The sequence below is a fragment of the Carcharodon carcharias genome, chromosome 23 (assembly GCF_017639515.1).
Source record: "Carcharodon carcharias isolate sCarCar2 chromosome 23, sCarCar2.pri, whole genome shotgun sequence".
Lineage (NCBI taxonomy): Eukaryota > Metazoa > Chordata > Chondrichthyes > Lamniformes > Lamnidae > Carcharodon > Carcharodon carcharias.
Genome location: NC_054489.1, coordinates 51,215,349 through 51,240,258, shown reverse-complemented (window position 1 = coordinate 51,240,258; position 24,910 = coordinate 51,215,349). Strand labels below are relative to the sequence as shown.

Sequence of the window (24,910 nt, the reverse complement as noted above, 5' to 3'; positions counted from 1 at the left end):
ATCTAGATCATTAATGTATAAAGTGAAAAGTTGTGGTCCCAACACTGACCCCTGCGGAACTCCACTAGTTACCGGCCACCATCCTGAGAAGGACCCCCTTATCCCCACTCTCTGCCTCCTGCCAGACAGCCAATCTTCTATCCATGCTAGTACCTTGCCTCTAACACCATGGGCTCTTATCTTACTGAGCAGCCTCCTGTTACATTCCTTCTCAATTTGACCCCACCTAATACCTTATTATTTCTTGTTCTGATACTATCTGCTTTTCCCAATCCCTTGCGCACCTTGTTTCTCCTTTCTGATGTTACACCCTGGTTCCCATCCACCTGTCAAGCTTGTTTTAAACCTCCTCGCAAGGACATTGGTCCCGGTTTTGTTGAGGTGCAATCTGTACAGCCTGTATAGGTTCTCACCTCTCGCACAACTGGTCCCAATATCCCAGGAATCCAAACCCTTCCCCTGCACCATCTCTCCAGCCACACATTCATCTGCTTTATCCTCCTATTCTATACTCACCAGCACATGGCACCAGGGATAATCTGGAGATTACTACCTTTAGGGTCTTGCCTTCTCATCTCCTTCCTAACTCCCTAACATTTATTGCTCTGAGATTCAGAGGGTTCTGGGTGTCCTAGTGCATGAATCATAAAAGGCTAGTACGCAGGTACAGCAAGTAATTAGGAAAGCTAATTGAATGTTATCATTTATTGTGAGGTGAATTGAATACAAAAGCAGGAAGATTATGCTTCAGTTATACAAGGCATGGGTGACACCACATCTGGAGTATTTTGTAACATACTGATCTTCTTATTTAAAGAAAGATCTAAATGTGTAAGAAGCAGTTCAGAGAAGGTTTACTAGACTAATACCAGGAATGGGCAGGTTGTCTTATGAGGGAAGGCTGAACAGGTTGGGCTTGTATCTACTGGAATTTAGAGGTGTAAGAGGCGACTTAATTGAAGCCTTTAAGATTCTGAGGGGAGTTGACAGGGGGGATGTGGGGAGGATGTTTCCTCTTGTGGGAGAATCTAGAACTAGGGGTCTTGTTTAAAAATAAGGGGTTGCTCATTTAAGAGAGAGATGAGGAGAATTTCTTTTCTCTCAGAGGGTTGAGAGTCTTTGGAGCTCATTTCCTGAAAAGGTGGCGGAAGCAGAGTCTTTGAATATTTTTAAGGCAGAGCTAGATAGATCCTTGATTAACACAGGGGTGAGGCAAGAATGTGGGGTTAAGGTTATATTCAGATTAGCCATGATATTATTGAATGGCGGAGCAGGCTCGAGGGGCTGAGTGGCCTACTCCTGCTCCAAATTTGTATGAATGTACGTACCTGCAGGACTTCATCCCCCTTTCTCCCTATGTCATTGATACTGATGTGGGCCGCGATCTCTGGCTGATCACCCTCCCCGCCTCAGAGTATTCTGTAGCCGCTCAGTGATATCCTTGACCCTGGTACCAGGGAGGTAACATGCCACCTTGGAATCACATCTGCGGCCACAGAAACTCCTGACTATTTCCCTAACCTATAGAATTCCCTATCACTATCAATTTCCAATCTTCCTCCTGCCACCTGTACAGTTGAGCCAGTTGTGGTGCCATGGAGTTGGCTCTGACTGCACTCGGCAGAGGAATCAGCACTTTCATCAGTCTTGAGAATGAAATACTGGCTGGAGAGTGAGATGCATGCCAGGGACTCCTGCATTGTCTACCTGGTCTTCCTTGACCCCATGGAAGTCACCCAGTCTCTCTCTGCCTATACAGGCTAAAGCTATGGGATGATCACCTCTAAAACTGTGCTATCTACATAGCACTCAGCCTCACAGATGCACTACAGTGAAACCAGCTGCTGCTCAAGCTTTGAAAGCTGGGGCTAGAGCTCCTTCAGCTGATTCCACCACCTGCATATGTGGTTGTCCAATACAAGAGAAACATCCTGGAGTTCCTGCATGGAGCAGGATGTGCATCCCACAGGACTAAGTGTCTTGGGCTACAGGAAGATATAGATGGGATGGTCGAATGGGCAGATAAGTGGCAGATGGAATTTAACCCTGAAAAGCGTGAGCTGATACACTTCGGAAGGAGTAATTTGACAAGGAAGTTTTCAATGAACGGCATGACACTAGGAAGTTCTGAGAAACAAAAGGACCTTGGCATGTGTGTCCATAGATCTCTGAAGGCAGAGGGGCATTTTAGTGGGGTGGTGAAAAAGGCATATGGGACACTTACCTTTATCAATCGAGGCATAGATTACAAAAATAGGGAGGTCATGTTGGAGTTGTATAGAACCTTGGTGAGGCCACAGCTGGAGTACTGAGTGCAGTTCTGGTCACCACATTATAGGAAGGATGTGATTGCACTGGAGGGGGTGCAGAGGAGATTCACCAGGATGTTGCCTGGGATGAAACATTTAAGTTATGAAGAGAGGTTGGATAGACTTGGGTTGCTTTTGTTGGAGCAGAGAAGACTGAGGGGCGACCTGATCGAGGTGTACAAGATTATGAGGGGCATGGCCTGGGTGAATAGGGAGCAGCTGTTCCCCTTAGTTGAAGGGTCAGTCACAAGGGGGCATAAGTTCAAGGTGAGGACCAGGAGGTTTAGGGGGGGATGTGAGGAAAAACTTTTTTACCCAGAGGGTGGTGATGGTCTGGAATGCGCTGCCTGGGCGGGTGGTGGAGGGTTGCCTCACATCCTTTAAAAAGTACCTGGATGAGCACTTGGCACATCATAACATTCAAGGCTATGGACCGAGTGCTGGTAAATGGGATTAGGTAGGTAGGTCAGGTGTTTCTCACGTGTCGGTGCAGACTTGATGGGCCGAAGGGCCTCTTCTGCTCTGTGATTCTATTTATTAGATTATTAACTAAGTCAAATAAATAACCTTAAAACTTAAAAAAAAAGCTCGCCAGTTACTCACCAATCAGTTTTCTCCCTGGGGCTGTTGTTTTGTATTGCCCCAATGCTCCTGCTCCTTTACCCCCAGATTCTCTGATTCAGTTCAACTTATTTTTAGTTTAAGCTAAATTCTCAATCTAGTTGAATTTATAGGTCAGTTGACTTAAATGTTTACCTGTAAATTTTACCTCACCATCTCTCCTTGTGCTGTGATGTCATTTGTGATTGATTTCGTCTCTTGTTATTCACCCTTGATTATTCTCTTAATTATTAAAAATTATTGCTCAATTAATATTTTTTTATAGATTTATTAGTTTATCTATTTTATTCATTTCAGGAGTAATAGTCAGTTACAAATCCTTAGCTATGAATTTTACACAACTTCCTAGCTTAAAGAGTAAAAATGAAACGGCACTACTCGCCAGCGAATTACTTACACGCTGACCTCTGATGTCCCTCAGATTTTTTTTTGTTGAATTTGAACTACAGCTCTAGATTATGCTCTCCTGTGGCCCCTGCCCATCCCCGCTCCTCCCCAACACCCCCACCCCCACTTCCCCTGCTTTCCCTGTGGCTCCTCCTGCTCTCCCACGGCTCCACACCCCTGTGGCTCGATCCCTCTCACCCCCTTGACCTCCTGCAGGTTCACTCCTAGGCCTTATTTTATCCACAGTCATGCCTCTCATTTTTCCCTAGCATTAGCTGCATTTGGTGAGGCTGAACTCATGACCCCAGCATTTCCCGAGCCCATACTTCTGTTTAATTACTACATGATAACTGGTTGCACCACGGGAGCTGTAATTGGGGTATTACTCTCAGTGCTTCATTCAAAGAAAACCTGTATTTGTGGTGATCAGTTCTGCTGCAGTGAAATAGGAGCTTTACTAATTCTAGTACAGTGTGAAGGAATTCTTCAGGTCTATATGCCTGGTATCACATCTGCACCGAAGTTCATATACAATGTCACTCATTTGTGTGGTAGGTCATACATGCCAATGACTCGCAGATCGTATTAAACAGCACGTTCCTTCAGCTGTTCACATTAGCAGAGTACTAACCGTCCTCAACCAACCTGTGCTGGCCAAACTCAAAACAGAATGTCTAATGTTAGATGCAATTCCATGATTGGACAGCACTTACTGAATGATCCCAAGTGTGCTAACAATTATACTAAAACACCCAAATTAACATTATCAGTCAGGCGCACAATGTAGCTTACTTACGCTTGCTAGAAACTACATATATTCATATCCAGAGACCTGTCCTTTGCAGGCAAAAGGAATATGTCCAGGCATTTCGCCTCTTTTGAATTAAACAAAAGCATAGGTCGCTGGTGAGTTCTCCATGGCAACATCTCAACCAATCAGAGCTGACTTGCCAGCCAATCAGCACTCTTTTCTTATGCACTAGAAATGGCTGTTCCCTTTGAAATTTGGCATTCTTGCATCTGTCCGGATGAGTGCAAGATGAAAAGCTTCACCAAGATGTCTTTTTTTTTTCAGCAATGTTTAAATTCTGTTCTACCAAGTGACTATATGTTTATTTCTTGCAGTGGCCTTGAATTTCCAGAAGCCCGGAATGGAGATGGATCTAAACAAAGGGAAGTTTCGACAGAATGGCCGCTCAGGATACATCCTGAAACCCGGTTTCATGAGGGACAGGTCCCTTCAGTTTGACCCTTCACGGCCTGTCCCAGGATCAGGTCTCAGCAGGAAGCAGCTGACCATCAATGTAAGCTTATTTCAAACAAGTTTCCTTAAACCCTGAGCTGTGTGTGTTTGGGACAAGTGAAAATCAGGGATAAAATCCAACTCCAATCAGTTCAGACTGAATACATGAGATTTCTTCTTGACGGATTATGTAGAAAGAATAAGTATTGATTTCTATTCAGAGTGAAGGATCTAATTGCCCCTTGACTCCATCATCAAATAAGGGACATTTCACTGCCGCACATAATGAGATTAGATCGCTTCACTCCAGTACAACACGATAATTGGGCCATCATTCCAGTGTAACACAACAAATGGCTCTTCACTCCAGGATAATAATACTCTTTACTCCAGCATAACAACTAACCTACTTTCATTCAAGTATTTCATTCTAGTATAACAGAACAATGGAACCCTTTGTTCTAGTGTAAGAACAATGGACCCTTCACTCCAGTATAGCACGTTACACTGCCCTACCCTCTCACAGTATTTTTCCTACAAGTAATGCTCCTAGAAAACATTACAATTCCCAACCTCTTTCAGCATTTTGTTGAAACCTGCTTGTCTGGCTGGAGAAAGTGTCCCCACCACCCCCCCCCCCAACCCCCACCCCCCCACCCCGCCCCATCCCATTTGCAATCCTCTTTTAAAGGGGCCATACCCTAATCTTTAAAGGGGAAGTTTCTTAAAAAGGCCCATACACTTACTCAAGGATTTGGATACTAGTCAGCCTGTAGCTGACATACTGGCCCTCAATCAGGTACCTGGAACAGTAACATACTCTGGGCACTGGAGCAAAGTGGTTATGTTACTGAACTGGTCATCCAGAAGCCTAAATAATCTGGAGACACAAGTTGAAATTCCATCACGGCTTTTGGGGAATATAAATTCAGTTAATTAAATAAACCTGAAACAAAAAAAAGCTACTGTCAGTAATGGTGACCATGAAACTACCAGATTGTTGTAAAAACTCATCTGGTTCACTAATACCCTTTAGGGAAGGAAATTTGCCATCATTACTCAGCCTGGCCTACATATGACTCGAGATGCACAGCAGGTGGTTGACTGTTAAAAGCCCTCTAAAATGGCCTTGCAAGCCATTCAGTTGGGCCAAACCGCTACGAAAAAGTCTAATGGGAATAAAGCCGGATGATACACCACCAACATAAACAGTGGAAATGCCTAGCCAAGTCAACTCTGCAAAGCACTCCTTATTAATATCTGGGCCCTTCTGTTAAAATTGGGAGAGCTATTCCACAGGTTAGTCAAACAACAACCTGACATTATCATTTTCATTGAATCATAATAGCCAATGTTCCAGGCTCCTCCATCGCCAACCCTACGCATGTCCTCTCTCACCAGCTGGAGGAGGCTCCAAAGATATCCTCGTCCTCAGCGATGAGGGAGCCCAGCACATCAGTGTAAAAGACAAGGCTGAAGCATTCACAACAATCTTTAGCCAGAAGTGCCGAGTGGATGATCCATCTCAGCCTCCCCTGGAGGTCCCCAGCATCACAGATGCCAATTCAACCAATTTGAGTCTCTCCCCATGAAATCAAGAAATGGTTGAAGACACTCGGCACTGCAAAGGCCCTGACAACATCCCAATTGTAGCACTGAAGATTTGTGCTATTGAACTAGCCACATCTCTAGCCAAGCTGTTCCAGTACAGCTACAATGCTGGTATCTACCCGGCAATGTGAAAAATTGCCCAGATATGTCCTGCCCATGAAATGCAGGACAAATCCAACCCCACCAATTGTTGCCCCATCATTCTTCTCAATCATCAGCAGTGCTATCAAACAGCACTTACTCAGAAATAACCTGCTCACTGATGCTCAGTTTGGGATCTCCAGAGCCAATCCGCTCATGATTTCATTACAGCTTTAGCCCAAGCGTTGACAAAAGAGCTGAATTCCAGAGGTGAAGTGACTGCCCTTGACATAAAGGCAGTATTTGACCAAGTGTGGCATCAAGGAATCCTAGCAAAACTGAAGTCATTGGGGAATGAGGAGGAGGGTGGAATTGGTTGGAGTCACACCTAGCGCAAAGGAAGATGGTTGTAGTTGTTGGAGGTCAGTCATCTCAGTTCCAGGGCATCACTGCAGGAGTCCCTCAGGGTAGTGTCCTAAAGCCAACCATCATCAGCTACTTCATCAATGACCTTCCCTCCATCATAAGGTCAGAAGTCGGGATGTTTGCTGATGACTGCACAATGGTTAGTTCCATTTGTAACTCTTACGATAATGAAGTAGGCCTTCCCACTTGCAACCAGGCCTGGTCAATATTAAGGTTTGGGCTGATAAGTATCAATTAACATTTGTTACGCATAAATATCAGGCAATGATCATCTTCAACAAAGATCCTAACCCCATCTCCTCTTGGCATTCAATGGCATTACCATTGCTGAATCCACGACTATAAACATCCTGCGGATTATCATTGACCAGAAACATAATTAGACTAGCCATATAAATACTGTGAATACAAGAACAGGTCAGAGGTTAGCACCATTCGTGACTCCTTAGATATAGAAGAAGTCCATGTCAATATGCTGCAAGACCTGAACAGCGTTCTGCCTTGGGCTGATAAGTGGCAAGTAACATTTACACCACATAAGTGCCAGTCAGTGACCATCTCCAACAAGAGAGAATCTAACCATTGACCCTTGACATTCAATGGCATTACCATCACTGAATCCCCCACTATCAACATCCTGGGGGTTACCGTTGACCAGAAACTGAACTGGACTAGCCATATAAATGCTGTGGCTACAAGAGCAGGTCAGAGGTTGGAAATTCTGCAGAAAATAACTCACCTCCTGACTCCCCAAAGCCTGTCCACCATCTACAAGGCACAAGTCAGAAATCTGATGGAATACTGTAAACTTGCCTGGATGAGTGCAGCTCCAACAACACTAAATAAGCTCAACACCATCCAAGACAAAGCAGCCCACTTGATTTGCATCCCATTCACTAACTTCAACATCCACTTTCTCCACCACTGATGCACAGTAGCAGCAGTGTGTACCATCTACAAGATGCACTGCAGAAACTCATCAAAGCTCCTTAGGTAGCACCTTCCAAACCTGCGACCTCTACCATCTAGAAGGACAAGGGCAGCAGACACATAGGGAGATCACAAGCTGGAAGTTCCCTCCAAGCCACCCACCATCCTGATTTGGAAATATATCACCGCTCCTTCACGGTCGCTGGGTCAAAACCCTGGAACTCCCTTCCTAACAGCACTGTGGGTGTACCTACACCACATGGACTGCAGCGATTCAAGAAGGCAGCTCACCACGGGAAATTAGGGACAGGCAACACAAATGCTGGCCTAGCCAGCAACACCCACATCCCATGAATAAATAAAGAACAAATTTACAAGTCTCTGAAACGTATTGGTGGTTTGCTTATCCATCCAGACTTCATTATGATGATCTTCGCTGGAGGTTGTGGTATGGTTTCAGAATGCTAGTTAGGGTGCTTTGTTTGTGTTGGGTCTTAGCCTGTGTCCTATTCGCAATAGGATTCAGTGTTTCTGGTTGTGGTAATGTTCTGATTTGGCATTTGTTTCATCAAACTGTCATACAATTTGATATCTTTACGTCATACGATCTTGGTTCTGGGCATACGCTGACAATTTCTGATGGATTCCAGGTTCCACCAGTTGGGTGTTGTTCTCGAACTTTTTGTCAATGTTGAGGATGTAAAGAGCTGTAAACTCACTTACACAGGGGGAGTTTCTTATTGTTGCTTCACTTCCACACCAGTTCTTCTGCTGGACGTGGAAAGGTTGATGCTTGTATACGGTGCAGTCAAATCTTCAAAAACCATGCTGCCACCATGTTACATTCTTCTATTTGACAAAATGTACCAATCACACAACAAGGCTTGATGAAACAATAATGTGGACTCTTTGTTTGAAGAAAAGAGTATAAACAAAAAATATTAACAGGGAGGCTAAATATACATGTCTGACTCCTCCTACCATCTGCTGCTGCAGAAGGAATGCAAGTCACGGGACTGCTACATCACATACTCTGTTGAGGTGGTAGTGATTGACAGCAGTTTAAGATATGTATCCTTAAAAGTATATGTATCGCCATATCACAACACATCCCTACCCTTGTTGCTGATCCCCACCCCATGAAACACCTCCCAATATTACTTATCTGTGGCCTGGGTCATTCCTCGATCCTGGGCCTCCAGTGGGTGTCCTGCAGCTGCTGCCACCACCTCCCCTATGGTGCTGTTGGGCAAAAGATCTGTTTGGCCCTGATCCCAGGGAAAGGCCCACCACTAGCCTCTGCATTGCCTGATTGGCTCATGGTTCAGCAGGCATTCCCCAAATGAGGCAACACAGGTCTCTTGCCAGCACTGCAGCGAGCATGTGAGATCCCTGTCACCTCCACAAGATTCTGTCCTCTGACTTTCCCAGCATTCTCTACTCATTCCTCTCTCTCCAGCCACCTCCTCATCGCCATCTGGACAACCAACCATTCTCAGCCACCCCTAGCCTATTGCCCACTCCCTCTCAAGTCTCAGTCACCCTCCACAAATGGCATCTTTTCCTCCTGTGCACAGAAGCCATTACGAGTTCACTTCTCTGCTTTCTTTTGTTGCAGGAGAAGTTGTACGCTGTCTTCTCCCCCCACCACCACCCCACTTTCCACAGGGCACACACTGGGCACAATTTTGCTGGGCATGGTGGGGGCAGGCAGGGCGGTTGGGAAGTCAGCTGCCACCCGCAATCGGCACCGTGCTGCGATTTCATGCTGGTGAGCCAGTTAAGGCCTGTTCAGCATGAAAGACAAGCAGCAGTGCTGAGTACTGTCTGTGTTGGGGTGGAGGAGGACCAGCGGGTCTAGCACAAACTTTGTGCGAGTGAGTGCTGCATAATCTCCCTGAGGCCTCAGGGAGATGAAGAGCTGTAACAAAAAATAATAAAGAAAATAAAAATGTAATAAAACATGTCCTCTCATGTGTGTGACTTTGTCATATGAGCAGGGACATGTTATTAATTCAATTGCAATATTTTAATTTAATTTTTATTTGCTTTTGGAAACCTCATCCCGTCCGTGGATGAGGTTTCCAAAAAATGCGAAGGCCAGTAAAAAATTTACCTTAATTGATTATTTAATGGCCTCAAAAGGCCTTTTAACTGTTGGTGGGCGCGTTGCCAACTCCAGTGCGGGCCTGCCAACTGAACTATTGTGCGACTGCGTGCGTACATCGACATGCTCGGCTGACATCAACACGTGTCATTTCATGCTCGAGCGGGTCAGACGTGCACTTGCCCACCGAGTGAAAATTTCAGCCCGTTATCTGTTTCTCCTCTCATTGTCTCCAGTGGAGTGTCTGTCTTTTGCTCTCTCGCTCTCTCTCAGTTCCTATCTCTGGTGAAATACTCCTTGTGGTTCTCAGACTGGTGTCTCTTTTTCAGATTATTACAGCACAGCAGCTCCCTAAAGTGAATAAGGATAAAAAGAATTCCATTGTGGACCCCCTGGTGCGTGTGGAGGTTTACGGTGTTCCTGATGATAATGCCACACAAAAGACCAGCCATGTTGAGAATAACGGTAAGGTACTGATATGTCTGCAATGCCTGTCCGATGGCAGTTATACTGTCAGTGGTGTGTCTGGGGATCTCTATACTGTTGTGGCTATTACCTATTCCATACTGAAGCCCTGGGTAGCTGATGGGCCATACTCAGTGATTTATGGAAAAATCTTCAAGGAGTTTACGATGCGTTTCGGTAATATTATCTCCAGGATTGTATCTGCATGAGCCGTGCAGACCATCTGCACCCCAGTCCAACCCATGGTCAGCACTGCCTCAATTAAACATGACTGGAGGGAGAAAGAGACTGTTGCCGTTGGCCATGACATGCCTGGATTTGCCATGAATTGTGATGAATTGTTAGATCCAGAGGAGGAAAAATATGCTGGGAGGGCTCATTTCTGTGCTGCACACACTTGAATTTTCAACCACAAATAGGAGGGTTCCCTTGTAAATCTTCCAGAGAGTTCCAAGAATTTCCCAGACATTTCAGAATTCTGGTGCACAATTGGTTGCTGAAACTCTATCGGACAGGTTAACAGTTTCTGTATATTTTTGTTGAATTGTAGGATTTAATCCGGTGTGGAATGAAGTGCTCCGGTTTACAATCAGTGTTCCCGAGCTCGCTCTTATCCGATTTGTGGTTGAAGATTATGATGCAACCAGCAGCAATGACTTCATTGGGCAGTTTACGCTCCCGTTCACTAGTGTGAAAGAAGGTAATCATCATTTTACCCATGCAGCCCAACACTGCCCCTCCCCCCCTGACACTGCCCCTCCCCCTCCGACACTGCCCCTCCCCCTCCGACAATTTGACTATCCCCTTCCTGCCCAGTGAAGAGCAACTTCAGGGAGAAACACTGAAGCCGCCTGACTCCCAGAACAAAACACAACAGCGTACAGCACAGGAACTCTCCCTCCCCCAGTTTGTGTTGTGATCTCTCCATCCATCCCTAGTTTGAGAGTTTGAGTTTCTCTCTCCATCAGTTTGTTTTTTTTTCTCTCTCTCTCTCCATCCATAGTTTGCATTTCTCTCTTTTCTCTATCTCCTCCGGGTTTGTGTTTTCTCTCTCTCTCATGCCCAGGGCTCGCCCTCTCTCACCCTCTCTCCCATTTATACTTTTCTCTCTCTCTGTCCCTAGATTCTAGTGTATATACACAAACCACGACAGTTGGGGTACTGTATATACACAAACCATGACAGCTGGGGTACTGTATATACACAAACCACGACAGTCGGGGGTACTGTATATACACAAACCATGATAGTCGGGGTACTGCATATATGCAAGCCATGCAAACATAGACTATTTCCACTGAGTCACCAGTGACTCCCTGGAGACCAATTGTCCATTCCGAGAGACTTCTGTGGGGACTTTGGGATCCCTACCCATTAGACATTGATCAAATTCCACTTGGCACCCAATGTAATAGCTTTATCTTCATTGTCACAAATAATTAACATGCAGCTGATACTGTGTGACGTTACCTCTGAGATTAATGAGGTGGCAATACAACGGGCCATGTAGAGTGGGCTAATGTGATATACAGGCACATCATCAGCCCTTTCCCAACCCCCAGATTGTACTCCAGTACCCCCACACCCCTGCCTCACACTGTGTGGCCCATTTAATTCATGTTTCTGTTTGTACCCACAGGCTATCGACACATCCACTTACTGTCCAGGGATGCGGCCCCTCTCTCACCAGCAACTCTCTTTGTCCAGATCAGGATTAAGAGTGTATAGTGCAGAGTGAGCAGGGACACACTCACGTTCTGACTGTGTGACATGAACTATAACCAGTGCCAACCACAGCAAGACAGGGGGAAGTGCAGCTGAAGACTGGAGACTGGAATAGAAATGTTATTGTTGCCTTCCTATCAATGGGCCCTGTGTCCAGTAATACTGTTTCGGTTTTTTAAAAGGTTAACACGACTGAGCTCCATGTTTTAAATTCGGTGCACATTGGTAGATTAGAATATTGGGTAGTGTATTTTTACAGAATTATTTTTACATTGATGATGCAGAGCTTGAAATCTCCCCTGATTTTCTACAATAACATTTTTGTCTTTGTTCAGGAACTTGAAACATAGGGTTATATAACACCTTTAGTATGCCACTGAACATCAAAGGAAGGGGTTAGGGAGGATTAGGATGGTATATTTTAAGGTTGAGCACAGAGAGAGCAGAAGGCAAGACCATAGGCTAATCAGCAAACATTGAACTGTGAAGTTGGAGGACATGGCATTGAGTGTGGAGTAGAGGGAAGGGCATGAAATGTAGAGGGAACATAGGAACAGGAGGAGGCCATTTAGCCCCTCGAGCCTATTCTGTCATTCAGTGTGGTCATGTCTGAGAGTGGTCTAACTCCATATACCCACCTGAGCTCCATATCCCTAAATATCTTTGGTTAACAAAAACCTACCAAGCTCAGGTTTAAAATTAACGATTGATCTAGCATCAATTGCCAGTTTTGGAACAAAATTCTAAACTTCTACCATTCTGTGTGTGTTGAGGAGTGTTTCCAAATTTCAGTCCTAAAAGGTCTGGCTATCATTTTTAAACTCTGACCCCTAGTCCTAGGCTCCCCAACCAGCAGAAATAGTTTCTCTGTAACTACCCTATCAGTCCCGTTAATATCTTTAAAACGTCAATGAAATTCCCCCCTTAACCCTCCAAATTCCAAGGAATCTAACCCTGCTTTGCATAATCCCTGCTCATAGTTTAATCTTTGCAATCCAAATATCATTCTGGTAAATTTAATCCCCGCTCTTACAAAAGCCAGTATATCCTTCCTAAAATGAGATGTCCACAACTGCTTCCAGTGCCTCCAGGTGTGGCCTAACCAGGGATTTGTGTAGCTGAACCAATCTTCTACCCCGTTGTATTCTAGTCCTCGAATTAGCGAGGCTAGCATTCCATTAATTGTTTGGATTATTTTCTGTACCTGTTCATGGTATTTTAATGATCTGTGTACATGGAAGGCCCAAGTCGCTTTGAACCTCCACTGTTTCTAGCTTTTCATCATTTAGTAAGTGCCCTGCTCAATCCTTTTTAGGCCCAAAGTACATTTTCCTGTATTAAAATTCATTTGCCACAGTTTTGTTCATTCACTTAATCTATCAATATCTCTTTGGAATTTTATGCTTTCATCTACACTGCTCACAATGCCACTCCCATTTGTGCCATTGGCAAACTTAGTTATGTGGTTTTGTATCCCATCATCTATTAAATATAGTGAATAATTGAGGCCCCCACCCAGATTCTTGTAGGACATCACTAGTCATACTCTACCTTTAGAGTATCTGCCCATTATCCCTACTCTGTCTCCTGCTAATCAGCCAATTACCTAACCAGGTTCAATACTTTGCCTTCAATCTCATGTGCTCCAACTTTAGCAAACAGTCTTTAATCAGGGACTTTATCAAGTGCCTTTTGCAAGTCTATCCATAGACATTTCCCTATCCATTGCTTTATTCGCCTCTTCAATCAGATTCATCAGGCATGATCTACCCTTTACAAATCCATGCTGGCTCTCTCTGTTCAGCCACCTCTAACCAGATCCCTTGACCCCACCTTCTCACCTCCTCAATTCCTACTCGGCCTTGTGATGCACCAGATTGCCCCTCTATATGTAAGTTTTTATGACTCCCCTTTTTGCTCCTAATTTTCTCATTTTAATTGGTGTCCCATGGGATTTGAACTGTTTGCCTCAGGGAACAGTTTTGTCAGGTTCACTTCCGAATCTAAAATAACTCCAACTAGATCTCCTCAATGTCTCTGATTCTGCAAAGAGAGCACAATTTTATCTTCTTTGAACATTCCTTGGGATGTAGACTCCTGATACTTGGATTCACCAAAGTTGCCTCCTTTTCCCACAGGGCAGTGTTTTACTTCCTGTTCCCAGAGAGGAAACCTAATGCAGCAACAGTAGCAGCTTGGAGTTGTACTGCAAATGGAGCCCACACCTCACTGGCCCCAGACTAAAACCAAGCTGACACATACATAAGGTTATAGTGCAGAGTGCGGATTCCTACTATACCAGCTTAAAGCCTGCCCTGTCTGTACCTTGGGACCAGTAACTATTATACCTCATCAGAATGAAACAGGGATGGAAAGGGTTAAAGTGGAAAAGGTAAATTGGGATTAGGTTAGGGTAGTACTTTTTAAGCTAAATCAGGCAAGATGGGCTGTGCAGTCCCTTTCTAGACCAGAGAGTTCTACGATTCTTTGAAAACATGAGGACAGGTTTCGCAGACTCGACTTGTGTTTACTTACATGTAGAATATTAAGTGTTATCTAAAGAATGTGTTTATGTACCTTATCAAATCATTTATTCATCTTGGAGACTAACTATTCCCCTGTCTGGGGATTGCAGAACAAGCAGCTGGAACTTGGCCTTTTAGGAGTGAAGTCAGAAACCACTGCTTTGCTCAAAGGGTAGCAGAAATCTGGGAGTCTCTCCTCCTTAGAGCTGAGAGCTGTTGAGGGTGGGGAGGAGGTGAGGGGGGGAAGGTGGCCGGGAGGGGCGGTATTCAACTATTGATTTTTGAAATAAAAACAGAAAATTCTGGAAATACTCAGCAGGTCAGGCAGCACCTGTGGAGGGAGAAACAGAGTTAATGTTTTAAGGCAGTCACCTTTCATCAGAACATTGATAGATTTTAGTTAGGCAAGGATATCTGAGGTTACAAAAACAACACAGGAAATGGGATTAGGTTACAGATCAGCCATGCTCTAACCAAATGGTGGAACAAACTCAAAAGGGCTGAATGGCCTCCTCCTATCCCTATAGTACATTTGTTGTGAGCCCATGTACAACTGAGGACAGTGCAGATAAAGTCGTGATAGAGAGCTGGAGCATCCTACAGAGAGCCGAGCTACCTTACTGGCCTAATGGGTACAAGTGCCATCTGGCCCTGAAGGTTGGAGTCTTGGTCTAGGCTACATTAGGTGGTTCCAGACGGTGTTGCAATTGGTGTGGATGTCAGGGCAGAGTTCGCTTGTGATGCCCTCTGTGGTCAAATACTGAGGATCATTCTTGAAGAGTTGTCAACGTACCAGTGGGTAGTTACTGGCTGTGTCATTGTATCCAATGGAAAGGCAGAAGAGAAACACAAAGAAAAGGGAGAACACAGATGAACATTAAGTGAATGAGTTGAGTAGAACAAAGAAATTGATTAAAATAAGATTGAGCTTAATATAAATATGCTTGACTGTGTGACAGTCCTGGAATGTAAAGCACTGTAATTTATAGAATAAATTATTAACAAGAACAATAACTGCTTGATGTCAGTCAGTGACATAGATTTGTTAAAAAACAAAATTATTCCAGCACCCCTTACAGTTGGGGTCACACCTGAGCAGGTGTGAGGTGGAGTGCAGGATCGGGGTGTGCCTGGAAGCGTCGAAGATGAGTTTTAAGCACATTCGAGTTGAACTCTGTGCCCCACCTCCTATCGAGAAGTGTTTGTCTGACCCGATGAAAAATATTGCAAAGACATCAGATTATCTCAAGCTCAGGTGAGCGCAGAAATCACCTGGGTGTGGCTAAAACCAACTTTTGTTTTCTGACAGTGATTTAATTGAGTCTTGCTTTCTTCTGAATTGTTCTTACACTCGATGATTTTGCTTCTTGCATCTTGGTGAATCCCAACTCCTCATATTTTCAAGATCCTTACCTTTATCTTGAGATTAAGTTTTTGATGAAATGCCCAGGAAGTGAACTGCAGATTAGAGGCAGCTCATCAAGTGAGGCCAGCAAAGACACTGCCTTATTTGAATTTCCAAAGTGAAGTTGCAGTTGTGGATCTAAGACCAATTGGGTAGATTTCTTTCCAAAAGTAACATTTTACGATACAGTAAATGAGTTATTTGAGACATGTCATATGGTGAGTGAGTGAAGCATGTTTGGGAGGAACAGGTGACTTTGTTCCTATAGCACTCTCCTTATCTCATGTCTGGCTCTGTTGTAGACTAACCCGATAAGAGATTTATTGCCTTAATTAGTCATAGTATATCATGTAACTACCAGGATGGTAGAAGGTGAATATTGACCTTCTTTAGTTTAGCAATCTCTTATGTTCCTATTGCCAGACTGATGATTTGTTTCTTAACCTGCACTTGTTCTGTTTTAAACATATATATTGGAAACACATTAGAAAGCTTCTGATTCTGGGCTACAGAAGAAACGTTAATATTTGCCTCCTTTACAGAATGTACCTAATCTATTGACTGGTAGCTTTTCCTGTGGGTTCATTTCCATATTTCTAGAATCTGTGGAACTTTATTTAGTGACTTTTCTCTTTCAGGAACACCTTCCAAGAGAAAGTTCTGTTCTCTTTCTTGACATAACTTCCATTTATCCTGCTGGGCTTTGTTGCAATCTCTCTCTCTCTCACCTGCTGCTGATAGCTCACATTCACTTCGTTTAACAACTATCTTCACTTTTACTACAGGACGCTGAAAAGTCTGTTTGACTGACAGTTGGGAATCAACCACTCACTGAGCCACTGCATTAATACCAACAGTGGCAGGATGAAGAACTTAAGTGGGCATTAATTGCCCACTTAATGGTCTCAATTGGCGGCTGGACAGCTAGGCCATCCATGGGCCTTCCCACCATAGGCTTAAACAGGCTGGAAGTGGGAAGGTGGCGGTGTCCCCACCCACTACCCTTCTGCCTGATTAAATGCCCCCTCCAGCAAACTCACTATGGGGACAGCACAAGATTCTGCCCTATGTTGTGTTCAGCCAATTCAATTCACTCCACGTGATATCAAAAAACAGCTGAAGGCACTGGATATTGCAAAGGCTATGGGCCCTGACAATATTCCGGCAATAGTACCGAAGACTTGTGCTCCAGAACTTGCTGTGCCCCTAGCCAAGCCGTTCCGGTACAGCTACAACACTGGCGTCTACCCAGCTATGTGGAAAATTGCCCAGGTATGTCCTGTCCACAAAAAGCAGGACAAATACAACCTGGCCAACTACTGCCTCATCAATCTACTCTTGATCATCAGTAAAGTAATGGAAGGGGTAGTCAACAATGCTAACAAGGGGAACTTGCTTAGAAATAACCTGCTCACTGATGCCCAGTTTGGGTTCTGCGAGGGCCATTCAGCTCCTGACCTCATTACAGTCTAGGTTCAAATGTGGACAAAAGAGCTGAACTCCCAAGGTGAGGTGAGGGTGACTGCCTTTGACATCAAGGCCGTATTTGATTGAGTGTGGCATCATGGATCCCTAGCAAAACTGGAGTCAATGGAAATCAGGGGGAATATTCTCCGCTGGTTGGAGTCATACCTAGCACAAAGGAAGATGGTTGTGGTTGTTGGAGGTCAGTCATCTCAGCTCCAGGACATCACTGCAGGAGTTCCTCAGGGTAGTGTCCTGGGCCCAACCATCTTCAGCTGCTTCATCAATGACCTTCCTTCCATCATAAGGTCAGAAGTGGGGATGTTTGCTGATGATTGCACAATGTTCAGCACCATTCATGACTCCTCAAATACTGAAGCAGTCCATGTCCAAATGCTGCAAGATTGGACAATATCCAGGCTTGGGCTGACAAGTGGCAAGTAACATTCATGCCACACAGTGTCAGGCAATGACCATCTCCAACAGGAGAGAATCCAACCAATGCTCCTTGACATACAACGGCATTACCATCACTGAATCCCCCACTATCAACATCCTGGGGTTACCATTGACCAGAAACTGAACTGGACTAGCCACATAAATACTGTAGCTACAAGAGCAGGTCAGAGGCACCTCCTGACTCCCCAAAGCCTGTCCACCATCTACAAGGCACAAGTCAGGAATGTGATGGAATACTCTCCAGTTGCCTGGATGAGTGCAGCTCCTACAACACTCAAGAAGCATTACACCATCCAGGACAAAGCAGCCCTTTTGAGTGGCACCTTATCCACAAACATTCATTCCCTCCACCACTGACGTACAGTAGCAGCAGTGTGTATCATCTACAAAATGCACTGCAGGAATTCACCAAGACTCCTTAGCATCTTCCAAACCCAAGACCACTACCATCTAGAAGGACGAGGGCAGCAGATAGATGGGAACACCACCACCTGGAAGTTTCCCTCCAAGTCACTCACCATCCTGACTTGGAAATATATCGCTGTTCCTTCACTGTCGCTGGGTCAAAATCCTGGAGCTCCCACCCTGACAGCACTGTGGGTGTACCTATACCACATGGACTGCAGCGGTTCAAGAAGGCAGCTCACCACCACCTTTTCAAGGGCAACTAGGGATAGGCAATAAATGCTGGACCAGCCAGCGAAGCCCACATCCCGTGAATGAATTAAAAAATCCTATTTTACATCGGCAATGTTATAATGAAACAACTTTGGCCAAATCAGCATTAAGTGAGAATTTACCCTATTCCAATACTCTCCTAGCCAGCATCCCAACTTCCACACTGTGTAAATGTGTTCCGATCCAGAATTCTGCTGTCTTTTTCCAAACTTACACAAATCATTCGCTCATTAAAATAATCATCCTCGTGTTTGGATCCCACCATCGCCCCACCCTTCCCTGTCTCTGTAACTTCATCCAGCCCTACAATGCTCTGAGAACTCAGCGGTCACCCAAGTCTGTCATCATATAGTGCAATCATTCTCTTTGATGCCTGTTTATGCAAAAAATATCATGTCAAAGACAATAGTTCCTTTGATCCATATGGGCCCACATCACCTCCACTAATCCTTTTGAGTGCTTTGATTCGATTTTTAAGTAACTGGTGCCAATTTCTCTCCTGCAACAAGGGGTTCCTCCACTTTGAGTGTTAAGAATATTACATGGAGTTACACTGAATTCTCTGTGTCTTGGTCTCAGACCTCATCATATTTCAAGGACATTAGAATCTTTTCCTAATAAACCTTGCAAATGATATTAATCAAAAGGTACCAACAACCACAACAAGAAGTTGTGTCTATATAGCACCTTTAAAGTAAAAAAATATCCCAAAGCTCTTCATAGGGACATTATAAATCAAAATATGACACTGAGCCACAAAAGCAGATGTTAGGGATGATGGGCAAACACTTGGTCAAAGAGGTAGGTTTTAGAGAGTCTTAACAGAGGAGAGTGATGTAAAGAGTCAGAGAGGTGTAGGGAGGGAATTCCAGATCTTCGGGTTTAGGCAGCTGAAGATGTGGCCACCAATGGTAAGAACATAAGAAATAGGAGCAGGAATTGGCCACTCAGCCCATCGAGCCTGCTCCATCATTCAATACGATCATGTTGATCTTGGGCTTCAACTCCACTTTCCCACCCGCTCCTCATATCCCTTAATTCTCCAAGAGATGGAAAATCTGTCTATCCCAGCCTTAAATGTAAAGGTGGAATGATTAAAGTTGGGAATGCTGTAGAAACTGGAATTAGAGAAGTACAGGTATCTCTGGGGAAAATTAAAGTTGGGAATGCTATAGAAACTGGAATTAGAGAAGTACAGGTATCTCTGGGGAAGATTAAAGTTGGGAATGCTGTAGAAACTGGAATTAGAGAAGTACAGGTATCTCTGGGGAAGATTAAAGTTGGGAATGCTGTAGAAACTGGAATTAGAGAAGTACAGGTATCTCTGGGGAAGATTAAAGTTGGGAATGCTGTAGAAACTGGAATTAGCGAAGTACAGGTATCTCTGGGGAATGATTAAAGTTGGGAATGCTGTAGAAACTGGAATTAGAGAAGTACAGGTATCTCTGGGGAAGAGTGGGATTTGAGGGGAGGCCATGGATGGATTTGAAAACAAGAATAAGAGCTTTTAAATTGAAGTGTTACTTAACTGTGAGCCAATGTAGCTCTATGAGTCTAGAGACGAAAGAAGAATGACTTTTGATGGGAGTAGGGACAGCAGAGTTTTTGATGACCTCAAATTTAGTGACGAATTTGGGAGACCAGCTAGGCCTGTGTTGGAATAATCAATTCTGGAGGTAACAAAGGCACGATTGAGGGTTTCAGCAGCAGATGAGCTGGGACTAGGGCAAAGTTGGGTGATGTCATAGAGGTAGAAAAAGGTGGCTTTAGTGACGGCATGGGTATGTGATTAAAAACTTATATCAGGGTCAAATATGACACTGAGGTTGTGTAGAGACTGGTTCAACGTCAGACAATTGTCAGGAAGAGGGGTGAGGTGGTGGGTGAGGGAGCAGAGTTTGTGGGAGGGATTGCCACAAACCAGAATCCTTAACAAAAGCAAAATACTGCAGATGCTAAATGCTCAGCGGGACTTGCAGTACCTGTGGAGAGAGAAACAGGGTCAATGGGCAGAATGCTCCCCTCCCGGCAGTGGCGGGATCATAGCGGGTGGGGGCAATTAATTTGGCGTGAATGCAAAAATCAGTTTCCCGCCGGCGAAAGAATGGTTTGGAATTTTGTTCTCCCAACTTTCAAGGTGGGTCGGATTTCCCACTGAACAATGTCAGGAACCTCATTTGCGTTCATTAGCATCTCATGAATGCTCATTAAAAGGCCAACTCACCAGAACTACGTTCCCTCTCCTAACTAAGTGCACCACCAGTGGACAATTAGAATGGTCTGTTTTATGACTTGTATATATGCGGCGCTCACCTGGCGAGCTTCACTTCATCCATGACTTGGAGGTCAGTAAATGCTGCTTTCACCTTCCTTTCACACTGTTATTGAGAGATATTGGGTGCCTATAGCACAAGCTGTGCCAAGGCTGGGCAATGGAGGCACGGCCAGAGGGGAAGTGCGAGATGGAGGCAGGGACTGGGGGTGGGCAAGAAACAGAGGGGAAGAGTGAAAACCTGTCTGATGGTAAAAGTTAAAAGACAATCTGGGAAAGGCTCAGAGAGTGTGCTGGGGCTGAGGTCGCGCTGTTTGGGCATGTTTAAGTGACTGTCCTGGGCCATTTTAGAGAGTACTCCTTGGCGCACGTCTTGGTCCTGGTCTTGGGTGGGAGATGCCTCTCTGGGCAGTGACAGTCATGCACAGAATGGTGCACAGGGTGCGGTCAGTCAACTAAGGCATTTGGTCCTGGGAAGTCAAGTGGTCAAATGGTATTGGGAGACAGAGGGCACGATACCATTCAGGGGAGGCATCTGGACTCTGGCAGTAGCTGAAAAGTCACTGGGTGGGCATTGGATAGTCACATGGGAGGGTCTCAAAAAGTAAGGGTGTATGTGGCCTCGAGAAGGGGAGAGGTCAGATCGACGAAGAGCGTGGGGACCTCAACATTGAAGGGATCGGGGGAGAATGGGAATATCCATACGTACAATGATGGGGTCTATAGTAAGAGGAGGAAGCTGGGGTAGTTACAGGAAGAATGAGAATGAGAAGGCGGTGACGATGGAGGAGGATGGGAGGAACTTGGTGGATGATGGGGGGGGTTGGAAGCTGGTCACACTCATGCATGTAATCAGCACCATGTTGGCACTCTGAGCAATGACACAAAAACAAGCTTGAGAAACGATATGGAGAGGGGCTAAGGTGTGTGGGAGGAGGTCAGCACACTATTTTAGGCTGATTGAAGGGGCACCCTATTAAATTCCTGCCAAAGCCATGGACGACATGGCTAAGATGAGTGCTAGACTCAGGGGTCAAATGCACAATGAACGAGCTTTGCTTCTTAACTAATGGTGCACACTCAGGCGTGAATCCATTAAGTTTTGGTGCTGCAGAGTAATTGGGCTTAATGCCTCTGATCCTCACAGAGACACGTGAAAAGGGAAGAAGGATAAAATAATCAAGGGCCATGGCTGCTCCACAGAAGCTAAATGGAGCCTACAAGCCTCAATGTTCATGACATACAAGACACCATGCATGCTTACATACATACATGACATAAGTACAAGGCTATGGTATCGATAGTGTCAAAGCTTTTGGAGGTGAGCTGACAAGAGCTTAACTGAAGGTTATAGCACATGGCTGTGTTCAACCTAATCAAGACCCTTGTTGTAAATGTGCAGTCATGTCAGGGGGATGCTCAGCCACCTGTGGACCTGCAGGATGTGCTTCACCTGCAAGGGATGGCCTGGGGTTGCCATGTCTTGACTGAGGACAAGTAAAAGGCTTGAGACTAGATTCCTGGCTTGGAGACAGAGGAAGACCATTCAAGGGGAAGTAGCAATGATTTCTCAATTGTATTCGTTCCTGGTTACAAAGAGGTGTAGAAAATACAGGCTGCAGGCAATGTTGTCTTGTTGATAGCTGTGATTAGGATGCGGGCACGTTACTGATTGATACAACTTTGGATGACCATTGGCCTGAAAAGCAAGAGCCAGTCGGGCTCCAGGAAATCCAAGAGGAGGAGTGAAATCAATGAAGATGTGTGGTGTGATCAAGGCCTACAGAAGATGCAGCTCATACATGGAGATAAATGGAAGGCAGTGCCCCAGATGCCTTTGCTTGTCTAGGGATGTGGTAGCTCACATTTGCCACCTCCTCTGTGAGTACTTCATGCCGTAAGGACATGAAGGTCGTTGCATGCCGGTTGCTTTGGAGGTGTCTGCCACACTGAACTTTTTTACTGGTGGACCCTTTGCAGAATCTCATAATCGGTGACACACAAATGCATAAGGGAGGTGACAGATGCCCTTTTCAATAAAGCTCACCACCTTGTGCAGTTCCGCATGGATGAAGCAAGCCAAGCTGCCAGAGCTGTGGGATTCATTGTGATCTCTGGTTTCCTGAAAGTACGGGGCACCATTGACTGCACACGTGGCCTTGAGAGCTTCCTGGCAGCAGCCTGTGAGATTCATATATGGAAAAGGGTTTCACTTTTTGAACATCCAGCTAATTTGTGATTACAGAAAGCAGATCCTGCATGTTTGTGCTAGGTACCCAGGGAGCTTACATGGCTCTTACACCTTGACTCACTGACAGGACCCACAGACCTTTGCGGGACCTCAGCGGTTAGAGTTTTGGCTCCTCGCTGATAAGGGTACCCCCAGAAAACTAATGGCTAATGACGCCTGTTCGCCACCCACAGAGTGCATCTGAAACGAGACACAATGCAGCATGTTCCATCACAAGGTCCTTAATAGAGCAGCAAAAGATTGGCTTTCTAAAATGCATTTCCGATGTTTGGACCAGTCAGCCCCGGCTCATCACAAAAAGTGTCCCACATCATTGTTGTTTGCTGTACCCTGCACAACCTTGTGCTGTAAAGGAGGGCTGTGTTGCTTGAGGAAGACATTGAGGAGTGAGGCATCTCCTTGGATGAACAGGACATTGAAGGAGATGGCTCTGAAGAGGGTGAGGATTTAAACGAGCCAAATGAAGATGTCATTGTACGGGCATGGCGCAGCAGGCATGACAGTGACAACCTCATAGCTACAAGATTTCAGAAAGATTAAGATGAGTACAACTGTCACCATGGAAGTTTCCTTCAGCCTTCAACGCATGGGATACACCAACACATTCATTCTCAGCTTAAAGGTCCGAAATCTCACAATGATCATGGGCATAGCATACGTCATCTTCTGTCCTAATGATGGGGTCATCCTTGGAAGGGAGAGTAGCCTTGGTAACATGTGTGCATGCATGTTTAAGAAACGCTACACAGTACAGTCCTTTCACCCATGGCATCATCAAGTCAATGTGCATGGCAGCTTCTAAGCAGCTGAAAAATCAAATCACACAGGGATGCATTTGTGTCAGTGGGACACCAGCTTAGTGCAACAGCCCAACACAAATAACATTCTTCAATGGTTTGTGCTTGGACATCTCAAGACGGAGCAGGATTCCGAAGAATGCCATTTTTCCCATTGCCAGCTCTCGTGAATGCATAATGCAGAAGGATCATCTTGCTACTGACCCCATTGCTTCACATATCAGGACACAGTGACATTTAACAACATACACCCAAATCTGCAAGGTTTGTTGGCATTGTCTTCACAGGGAATGCCTCACCAGGACAATTATTTGATGAGTACCAAACACTCAGGACCCCGGTATAGGTGTAACCTGACAAATCTCTGTGCTGGAAGACCATTGCATTAGGGAGAAACATGGCCCAGTCAGTATTGGCACAACAGCCAATGACAACATCTTCCCATCATAGACCCTGCTGAGTTCTTCCCTACCTCAAAAGTTTGTTCGTTTTTTGAGAGTATTTAACCTCCAAATTCACTTACTCAATATTAATTTGTCCTTTTGACACTTTAACCATTCAGGCAATAGGAGACAATTTAGTTATGTGCCTCTGGAAACATTTATTAAGCAACAGAAGTTATACTTAACAAAGCTAGGCAGCAATTTTGCTGGCTCAATGCAGTTCTTGCTTCCTGATTTAGCTGAGGTGTGAGGCAACAGGGGGTCTGCACACTCTCTCTCTCTCGCTCACTCACTCGTGTTCTCGCTCTCTCTCTCACTCTCTCTCTCTCTCTCGCTCTCTCTCTCTCTCTATCTATCTATCTATCTCTAGAGTCCTCTGGTGTTCTGCATTCAGCTGACAAGCCTTCTTCAGTTTCAAATTCAGTGAGTGCCTGTAGCTCAAAGCAGGTGCTTTTTAACTCTTTCTAAACCACATGTCATGTGCATGATCAGTGGTGTTACTGATTCCTGATTGGCTCTTGTGGTATATGATCAGGCCCTGAATAGTTTAAGGGGTGCATGATCAGTCTCTGATTGGTTGCTTGATGGTGATGGTCATCTACTGATATAATTTCCTGTTGTCTCCTGATTGGCCCTCTAAGGTGTCAATCACTCATGAAACTGTCCTCCTTATTATAGCTTTTTCTGTAATTTCATTAAATTTTACAATTT

General features: G+C 44.9%; 1 protein-coding gene across 1 annotated transcript in view; it reads left to right on the top strand.

The window, feature by feature from the left end:
• The window catches only part of LOC121269169 (1-phosphatidylinositol 4,5-bisphosphate phosphodiesterase delta-3-like), a 36,114-nt gene extending 21,476 nt beyond the window's left edge, over positions 1-14,638 (top strand). The window contains exons 9-12 of the mRNA XM_041173687.1: positions 4,443-4,621; positions 10,045-10,180; positions 10,731-10,880; positions 11,820-14,638. Coding sequence (XP_041029621.1) covers positions 4,443-4,621; positions 10,045-10,180; positions 10,731-10,880; positions 11,820-11,908 — 554 coding nt within the window. The 3' untranslated portion in view covers positions 11,909-14,638. The remainder of the gene's footprint in view (positions 1-4,442; positions 4,622-10,044; positions 10,181-10,730; positions 10,881-11,819) is intronic.
• The last annotated feature ends 10,272 nt before the right edge of the window (positions 14,639-24,910 follow it).